This window comes from Echiichthys vipera, assembly GCF_963691815.1.
Source record: "Echiichthys vipera genome assembly, chromosome: 15".
NCBI lineage: Eukaryota > Metazoa > Chordata > Actinopteri > Perciformes > Trachinidae > Echiichthys > Echiichthys vipera.
The window spans coordinates 13,123,602-13,134,180 of record NC_139840.1 but is presented as its reverse complement, the minus strand read 5'-3'; the positions used below and the strand labels follow the sequence as shown (position 1 = coordinate 13,134,180).

The window sequence follows — 10,579 nt, the reverse complement described above, 5'->3', positions numbered from 1 at the left end:
TTAAAAATTTACTTTAGAAGAGTGTTGGTGAGTTGTATGGATATGGAGGAAACTAAGTTACGCAAACCAATGACGCAAGTACCTGTGCTTCAGCACCGGTTTCATAGGAGTTTTTACTGTGATCACAAAGTAAAGGATTTCAGTTTCTTATTGCAACTGCTATAGTCGATGGCAATTTGTCATAGAATATGTAATTTGCTGTAAATATGGAACGTAGATCCTCCATTGAGTTACAGGAGCTAGAAATAGAGGCGAGCCTGGTCTGTATCCAGGTAACAGAAAAAAACGGGCGGACACAGTTATAACTTTGGAATAAATTTGGGTTTGTGTAGGTTCCTCATAGCAAGAAGGTGATGAAGAGAATATGTTTTGCTTGTGCATTTCTGTAACTGATGTGTTTATCTCCTAAATAAAGTGTCAGGCGGCAGCTGTCGGAGATGAAGTTCATAAACTCAAGAGTGTGTCACAGTTCTAAATACCATGTGGGTCCCATTTCATCTGTCAGTCACCATCTATGTTATGATGAAATTCTCATGTCTACCGGTTTGAGTCATACAACATAATGGTTGAACGATTCTAATTAAACGGTAAAAACGGAATTGGTATTCTAACAGCAGCCCTGCTTCCAACTGGCGATAATCTGTATTCACACAGTCAGCCATGTCAGATGAAAGCCTACAATTAGCAGTCAATTCTATTCAGTATTTCCCTTTACGCCACCACTATTTACATTCTACTTCAGCACCTAAGGCAGCTCCCTGACTGTCCGACAGTTGCAGGGATATGAGAAACCCTGCTGTGAACAAAGTGTGAAAACAAGTGTTTTGTAGTTATCAGAGTTATCAGAGTTGTGGACTTCTAATGCCTGATGCTCCCTACCTCGTGGCTGTTGATGTGAGGAGCCATAAGTTGAAGTGTCATCCTTTTGGTCTTAACCCCAGATGAAAAACTGAGACTCCAGTGAAAAGATGAAACACCTGATGCTTTGATTTACAGGATTGTGCTGGCGAGGTTCTGCCCAGGCCCTCAGCGTGATGCTTGTCGCCTCACTAGGTGTTCTTAGTAGAGACGAGTCACGGATGAATATCGCTCTGCAACATGTCGCTGCTGGATTCATGGTAAATGCATTGAAAGCAATGCAGTAGCTGCCTGCCAGTTTAATGCACTTAAATAACAATGCACTAAATATTACAATATTATCTTTGTATTTGTCTGGGTAGCATCATGCTTTTATTGTGAACTGACAGCATTGTCTTGAGAAAGTCTTTTCTGAGGATAACAAAGCATCAGCAGTCGTCCTCATCTCTTGCAACTCAATAACCAAACTCATACTGAGAAGCTGAGGAGCATCTCAGTTCCTTTGTGAGTTTGTAAATTGCTCCAGTGTGGAGATTTTCATTCAGTGTTATTATTATTAGTATTGTGGTGTGGTGGTATGGGGGGGCCACGCACATAAAGGAACATATTTTCCGAGTCCGTTTTCATTGTAAAAGAGCTAAAGGCCAGTCTGCAGAGACCCTACTTCATGTCTTGCTGGGTCAGCCCAATAGCACTCCAGGTCAGCAGGATTTCTGCCGGACTCCTGCTGGAAGAGGCGAATTGAAACAAAAAATGTAATCCTGTTTCATAGAATGTGGTGCATTCATGAAAATATTATGTTAACACCAAAACATGCTGACACAAAGAACCCAAGGTTAACAGTCTATAAATATATATATATATATATATATATATATGTATATATTGATAATTGATTAATCGTTTGGGTTGTTTATCTATGAAAAATGCCAAACATTTGCTGTTTCTCCAAAGATTTAAGTGCTTTACTTGTTTCATCATTTAGTATGGTTTTTTTTCATGCTGAATGACTAATTTTCAACAAACTGCGTGTGCATGAGTGTCAGTCAACTTCTATATATATATATATATATGTGTGTGTATATGTTTGTATATATGTTTGTATATGTATGTATATGTATGTATGTATGTGTATATATATATATATATGTATATGGTTGTATATATGTATGTATATGTATGTATGTGTATATATATATATATATATATATATATATATATATATATATATATATATATATATATATATATCATTGTAAGATGACCACGTTTGGGTTTTTGACAAAACAAGCACTATGACGATGCCATTTAGGTTGCTAAGGATATTTTCCAATATTGTTATACAGTATATCACAATAGGCAAACATGCTAAATCCCATATGAAATCATCAAAACAATGTTACATAACAACACACTTATGTAAAAGTATTGTCTTTGCTCAGAATCGTTAATGTGAAAAACAGAAATGTGTAAAAAAAAATAAAAAAACATAAATTGATTATATATCATCACAATATTGTTCAGCAACCAGTCAATAAACTATAACGCATACATATACTGCAAATGGGGGTGGGAGTGAAAATATTATAATAAGGATGACCTAGTTTTGGATTATTACACTGGACCTTGAAATCAGACTACTGATTAACCTCCCACCCAATCCCCAAGAGAACCCTCAGAATAAAAGGTCAGTGCAAAATGATGTCTGTTTAAAAATCAGGTGAAGTGTGTAACCCCCCAAAAAGGGAACTGAAGTAAACGAAAATCACTTTGTAAGGGCGACATAATACAATAATATTCACATAGGGACTGACTATGTCATGGAGCTACCTAATGGACTTTTTTTTAACAAGCATTGTCAAGTTTCTTGTTCAACTTTGAAACTTGTGCAGGTACATTACAATGTTTGCTTACTCCCCGACTCTACCATGTAACTAAATAATAAAATAAAATGAAATAATCCAATAAAACATCCAAGACACACTATAACATTTAAAAACACAAACTATAAAATAAGTATATAAAAGGTGTGCTTATACTTGGTGTAAAAGTATAGCATGCAGTGTGACTGCGAGGTGCATGAGGCTGTTGTATTAAGCTAGTTAAATGTAACAGGCTTCTCATCGTTATATCCATCCCATTTTTTTGCTTTTGCTAATTCGACTTACTTTCCTCCATCGATGTAAACTGGTCGAGGGCACAGGCGGTGTTCTGCTCTGTCTCGCTACCAGACAGAACAGAGCACAGGAAGTTGTAGCTGCTCGTTGCACCAATCAGCTGCGAGGTTACTCGGACGCCCTGCGCCCAAACAACACAGGCAGCAGGACCGAAAACTGGAATTACAGTGCCGCATATTTTGATTTTACGAAAGACATGTTTTATAAATCTACCTAAATACTTTTTGTGGTGTTTCCAAAAATGAGCGACGTCGCGGCCTGTATTTTCAAACCTCACTGAGACGATGTGATAGCACAGTAACGATAGTAACGATAGCCAGCCCCTGTTAGCTCACGTTAACATTAGCCGAGTTCACTTAGCTAACGTATGTGACAACAACCCGGTAGCTAGCGAGATTACGTTAGCTTAGCTGCTACATAAACGACAACATCCACCAAACTGGACAAAACTTTGGATTTAGTCGGGTTTAAATCGGGCTCGGCGGGATCGCTGACCCCCCAGAAGAAGATGAAGAAGAGGAAGGAGCTCAATGCCTTGATCGGACTCGGGGACAGCAAGAGAAAGAAGACCAAAAAGGGATCCGGTCACCGACTTCTCCGAACCGAGCCGCCGGACTCTGAGTCCGATTCCAGCTCGGACGACGACGAGTTCAACAATCTGAGCAGCGGGGCCAACTTTGGGAAGTGAGTGATCAGTTTAATAATGGTTTTGTTGTGGTGTAACATGATTTATTTATGTTTTTTTTACATTGTATTTAAACTTTGTAATCATTACAAATAAGAGGAAACATTGACAATACATAATGTATAAAAAATGTACAGAAATATTTAAAACAAATATACACAAAACAAAATATGATGAGTGTGAATTTACACATTGCCACTGACGGCAATGATTCGCTGCAAAACACTGCCATCACATTTCCAAATAAATTAATTTAAAAGTAAACTATTGAATAAGATCAGGAACAGCTACTTCCCATCAACTATGTGCATACAGGTGTACTGTCATGTGTGTGTTTTGTGTTTAAATAAACGTGTAACAATAGTTTTTTCACTACTGGTTTAAATTTTCTACTTTATTAGGTTGCCAACACATTGCAACCAGGGTACAATCTGTTTCAATCTTGAATCAAAGAAGAGAGAGAGTCTCTGTACTCTCTGCCCTGGAGCACATCACTGTGCAATGATTAAAAGAGAAATATTAATACCAGATCAATTTACTTGCTAAAAAAATATGTGGCCCAGTTTGCAAACTAAGAGGATGGTCAAGCTTTTTCCCCCTGAAGATTGATATCAGCCAAATTAGAAATAATCAATACTACATTCAAGTATGATATGATGATACAGCCCATATTTCAAAGCACTGTTATTTACCAGTAATCCTCTAAATTCCCATGACACTTAATACAGTCTTCTGAAAATATCTCCTTCATTAAAAATGAAAGAGGCTCTGCAGTTGTAATGTTACCATGTTTCTTCTCTTTGCAGAAGAAGCTACACGCAGTGCTGCAATGTGTGCTACCCCTTGTTTCTGTTCATCATACTTGCTGCCTGCGTTATGGCCTGTGCTGGACTCATATGGATGCAGATTGCTCTGAAAGAAGATCTAGACTCACTGAAAGAAAAACTGCATAGTAGTAAGACTCACTGTCACACAAATAGTTACCTTAGCCCCCTCCACACAGCCGTTCGTTGCAGGGCTGTTGCACCTTTATTACGCCCCGCCATCTGTGTCAAAGCTTCAAAGACAAAATGAAGGGAAGGGACAGATCTGTTGCGACTATGAGCCGGCAGCGGATGTAGTCACAGAGCCACAACAGCACCGAACTGATGGTGTGTGAAAGGGATGACCGTCAGGGCGGAACTACACGCAGAAGAGATGTGAGAGTCGACCCACAGGCAGGTCAAAAAGTGACAAAGCCATATTCAGAGTAGCTTTACTTATTAATACCTTACAGAAACATTGCGTTCCGTAGTCCACATTCTCTTCCCCTCTATTTCTCTCCCTCTCAAACACACATGCATGCACGCGGGTGCCAAGGTGCTGCAGTCCGCCTTAGTCCTTCTCTACTACAGTGTATAAAGTTGGGGGTTTGTGGGTTGGGTCAGGTTCAAGTGGTTGATTAACTGCAGATTGGCTTACACACGCTAGACGCCGATGTCTGTTTTTCTTTCAGAATGCTTTGAGAAATCACACACTGGGGCCACATTACGGCGCCTTAGCTTGTTTGCGGCGTGCCTTCATCACGGTGCCATTGCAGAACCTCTGTGTGAAAGGGGCTCTTGTAAAATGTCATAAAAAGCTCACTGCCCTTTGAAGCCTATTATATCCCAGTTACAAATGAATTCCTTTGTCCTTAACACTGCTATTAACGTGGTATTTCTTTTTTGGTAACAGTGGAATCAAGCCAGAAGGTGTCATCAAGTGAAATACCAAAACTAAGTGAGGACCTGAAAAACAAGGAGAGAAAGCTTGACAACATTGAAAACGGGGACAAGGGGTTGAGCAAGCTCTGGTCTAACCTTACAGATATGAACAGAAAGGTCAGTTGTTTTTGTCACTCGCAGGTTTCTGAAGTCACCTTAACAATCACACTAACCAGGGCTCATGACAAAGTGATGAAGAATCTCTAGACTTGCAGCGTTGGTCAGTTACTGTACATTAACTCTCCACATACTGCTGTGCTAAGCATTGGTTTTCTTTGGGGGTTGCTGAATGGATTGGTAATTCTGTCTTGGAGGTGTAACTGAAGATTTCATGTAATTTTACTCCTGCAGATCAGTTTGCTGGAGTCTGCAGTAAACCATTTAAAGGCCAACTTGAAATCAGCCGCTGATTTAATCAGCCTACCCACTACAGTTGAAGAGCTTCAAAAGGTAAGTAAAATGGATGGATGAAATTTGATTGAGAATCTATCATTGACATTCAGTTTGTTGTACTGATTGTCATAACTGACCTCACAGAATCATTTCTTTTTACAGAGTGTTGCTACAATTGGCAGCACACTAACAAGTGTTCAGCATGATGTGAAGACTATGCAGGCTGCTCTTGAAAATCAGAAGAAAGATGATGAGTTGAAGAAGTCAATGGTAAATTCAAGCTTGTGGCATTTCTAATGGTTTCTTATTTTGACGATGAGCAGCAGAAAGTTGTTATGATAACATGTTCAGATTAAAAATTATATCAGACATAACATCTCTAAACATGGCTCTAAATCGCATATTCATGCTCACTTTGAGATTATTGTCTAAGCTTTCGCTCTTGTCTGGTCTTGCGTAATACTTAGAATTTTAGAATTTTTACACATCAAGTTTGAGTACATTCAGTCATTTCATTTCATTTTTTTTAAATCTCAGAATGAATCAACCCTTTATGTCACACATTCACAGATATGACGAAAGATGTTTGCAACAAGAGTCCGAATAGTCAAAGAGAATGGCCTTACCTTTCACAGTGTATTTTCAAACTACATTAAACTACTGAAATGTCAATGCAGGGTTTTGGGCAGATAATAAACAGCATGGAGAAATCTGAGGCTGCATTCGTTCTAAATAGTATATAGGGCTGCAAGGTCTAGAATTTCACATGAGTAAAGCTCATGGATTTTTCATGAGTCAAAGTTAGGTATTACTTATTTTCTTTGGCAGCTTGTCTTTTTTTATTTACATCGCTCCGCTCACTGCAAATATTGCTAGAGGCTGCTGTTCTCATGTATCATTTATACATGAAAGTATGGAGAGTGGTGTTTATAAAACAAGTCAACAATGCATTGTGAATTAGTTGAGTAAGTTGGCATGCCAGTGTGTAATGTACTGTTTCTCAGTCCGTAACTGTAGTGGTGCTTTTGCATATTTTTCTCACTCAGAATTGAGGCAAATCTACTTACATATTGCCAAGATGAATCTGTTGATGTAATAACGGTTGATCTGCTGCTCAACTGGGGCACAAATCCAAACCAGAAGCCACGGCGAGCTTTGCCACTGCCAGATTAATTTGTTTATTTGTTTACACACGCACCCGTGCATGAATGTTTTTGCAGCTCTTGTCAGGCTTACACTGACAGAGTTGTCAAGTTAAGAAGGACGTGTCATTTCTTGGATCCACCCGTTGAGTGTTCATTCATAATACATGAAACCAGTGCCAATCTATTTTGGTAGCTTAGATGCTTAAGTTTGCTGAGTGAAACTAGGTCAAATATCTGAGACAACTGCAGAATGTTTTCTCCATTTTCTTTTTTCATAAGCAAAAAAAAAAGGATCGGCAAAGAGGATCAGCAAATAATCATATGTGTTTACATTTTTTTTTTTTTTTAATATAGTCAATGACCTCAATAATTATGTGGTCAGTGATTATTTGCTAAGTGACTGAGATCTCCACAGTCGGTGACGTTTCTCGTAGAAATGTCCTTTAACAGTAGGCTGCAGGTGGCTTTACATGGATATATTTTTTTGTCATAGGACATAACAGACCTGAGAAAAGCAGTGAGTGATGCTAACAAGACAGAGGAGCTGCATCATACCCAGTCTGATGAGCAGATTCACATCCTCCTGTCCACGGTTGCAGATCTTCAGCAGAGAGTGTCATCATTAGAGAACGGGTCAAAGCAAAGCGTGGGTGATATAAAGCTTCATATTTTTAAAGTGCAAGTATCCCTGGCTAGACAGTAAGAGACAACTTAATGTATTTTGCTTTTTATCTTCCATCTGCTTTACAGTCAAAGGAAAGTGGCGCAGCAGCAATCACCGGTGAAAGTCCAGAAACCGAGACGGTGAAAGAAGCTGCTACAACTAAAGCAACACCAGGGGATGTGCAAGGTACAGTGTTGGATGAATTAGTTTATTACAGTGGTCATTTCTTTTCCCCATGTTACATTTTAATATGTTTTTCTCCTTTATTTTCACAGAGGTATCGACACCTCTGACGGAGCCTCAGACAAGCAGACGTCCACGATTTTTAACTCCAAAACGCTCCAAGAGAAACGCCGAGACAACATGCCCGACGAGGGTGTTCCTGCCTGGTGTCAGTTCTCCAAAAGGTGCACACGACCACAAGAGTTTTATAGCTAAGCTTTCATCAAAGGAATAGTTTTGACATTCTGGGATATACGCGCACATTTGTCAAGATCAAGCTCAAAATTACTCTCATGCCTTCCAGTAAATATCCACTAAAGGGTTCTTCACATGATAAGCGTTTTACGCTGGGCTCACCGCAAGGTTTGGGCACAGAGACCCACTAAACGGCTGAATCAGCGTTAGTATTAAAACAACTGTTCGTAAACGGCCTATTCACAAACCTGGTATGACTGCTTATAAGCCTCCAAGCATTATGTTTTCTTCCCAGATCGTGATACAACTTTATTGTAACATTAAATATTTTGGGAAACCCGGACACACAAACAATATGTTTTTCCTCCATCTTTCTAACCGGCTTGATGTCGCTCTCTGGTTGCTGGGAGAGACTGTCAAAAAAATTGTCTCGATGGCTTATTTGATGAGTGTAAATGCCGAAAAAGACCCTGAGCTGATTTTACACCAGAATTTCACTTCAACTTGCAGTTTGTACATAAATAAGATATGACATGTTCTTTAGTGCACTTTAGAACTGCTTTGGACAGAGCTAGACTAGCTGTTTCCCTCATCCCCAGCCTTTCTGGATATTTACAGACAGCAGAGTCGTTTCAATCTCTCGGCAAGAAGGCAAATGAGCATATTTCCCAAAATGTTGAAAAGCTACAAATTGTACTTTGAATATTTTCAGTTTTGCAAAGTGCCATTTCAAGAGTGCAGTGCTCTTATCTGTTTTTGCATGTTTCTGTGTAAAACTATTTCACAGACTTGGAAGACATCTTTCAGAAGGCAGGCATTGGACGACATTCACTCGGACTGACCTACCACGGCTTGAGGAAAGTATTTGGAACATCAACTCCCAGTGCTTGTACCATGGAGTGTTTTGACAATGACGGAGACCAGAGGTACTCCCTGATAGAGCTGCGAGCTGCTGTAGGTTTGTGAGCACATTATCACTGACAGCAGTGAACAGTATTGAATACCCAGCGGGGTCTGGGGGTTCGAGGTTTCGGACCCTTTTCTGTAATTGCTGCACTTTTGTGAACTGAATATTTATCATACTGATTGTGGAACAGTGGCGCTGGCATGCCCCATACTCACTCCCCCTCCCTGGTCTGTTTCAAACATCCTCATCCACAAAACACAAGCTTAAATTTTAAACTTAATTCATGCGAGTACCTGTATGCAGAATATCCAGCTATTATTTTAGCAAATTCGGTGGTTTACATGAAATAAACGGTGGAAAAAGTGTTTGTGAATTAATTTGTGAATAATTTATGAAGTGAGTTAATTTGAATCCTGTTTACCACTCTGTTCTCAGACTTTGTTTTCCTGTTTTTTTTTTTTTTGTTTTATTACCAGTCTGTCTCATCTGTGTAACTTTTGGTGTATTTATCTTCTCTAGAGGCTGTAATTGTCAGACTACTTCCCCACCCATCAACACAAACACCCAGTTAATCTCCCCTGATCCTTATTTTTTAGAACCTGAGTTTTTATTTTAGTAATGTTTACAAATTACCTACTACTAGAAATTGTGAGCCTTTTGTTTTAGTCTTTAGAGATTCCTAACTTAACTGAAACACAATTGAACTCAAGAGTGAGGATTTCCGTATGCTCTTTTCTAATCTTAGTTTTAGATCTTTTCTCTTATTTTCAGTTAGTTGCTACAATTTGATTGTTTAGTCCATCTGTACATTTGTTGTTTTTTTTGTGCTTATTTTAGCAGCTTTCAGTTCTACAAGTTTTGAAGGGCTATGAACACTTTGAATCATCCAAAAAGAGTTTTGAAGTGCTAACGCATGAGGCACATGTAGCAATAACAAAACGACAGGCATTGCTTGTACAGAGCTGCAGTAGACAGAAGGCACACATCACAATGTGTAACAGGTAGTAAAATAAGCACTGTCCATCACTCTTTACTTGATTCATTTTATTCCATTTTTATGGGCCTAATAATGGTGTATTTACATAACAAGTTTGTCATACTCAGACATTGTTGTATTCTGTAAAAAATGGTTTAAATGTATTCTCACAAATGATCTTGTGATGGGGTCAGGATTGGTAAAACTTTGCATTACGGTCTTAATCTCAGCACTGTACATTTTTTTTCAATAAATCTTTTGTGCTTTGCATGTTGCTTATAATGTAACATGAACAAATTATTTATAAACTTAACAGTTGACTACTTGTTTTTTCGCAGGACAATGTAACAGCTTTGGCCACCATGACATAGATTTTGGGTCCATGCTGCTGCTGTACATGGGGAGATTTTATGAATGTGTTTTTTTGTGTGTGAGCACCAATGAATAAACACAAAGTTAAAGGTTTGTTTTGTGGTCCATCGTGTTGCTTTAAGTCAAGAAATAAGAAACATTGTCCTAAACAATGGGTTACAAGAACGTTGCATGTTACTGCCACATTTAATCCAGTAAATATACAAAACAGGTGGAGAAGAGCTTTTAACAAACATATTT

At 38.7% G+C, this 10,579-nt stretch overlaps 1 protein-coding gene across 1 annotated transcript; it reads left to right on the top strand.

Moving 5' to 3' along the window:
* The first annotated feature begins 3,162 nt into the window (after positions 1-3,162).
* On the top strand, positions 3,163-9,052 carry efcab14 (EF-hand calcium binding domain 14). The gene is made up of 9 exons (XM_083928456.1): positions 3,163-3,719; positions 4,527-4,675; positions 5,437-5,582; positions 5,817-5,915; positions 6,021-6,128; positions 7,497-7,649; positions 7,754-7,853; positions 7,943-8,074; positions 8,872-9,052. The coding sequence occupies exons 1-9, from the start codon at positions 3,544-3,546 to the stop codon at positions 9,048-9,050; spliced, it is 1,242 nt and encodes a 413-aa protein (XP_083784582.1). The 5' UTR covers positions 3,163-3,543; the 3' UTR covers positions 9,051-9,052.
* The last annotated feature ends 1,527 nt before the right edge of the window (positions 9,053-10,579 follow it).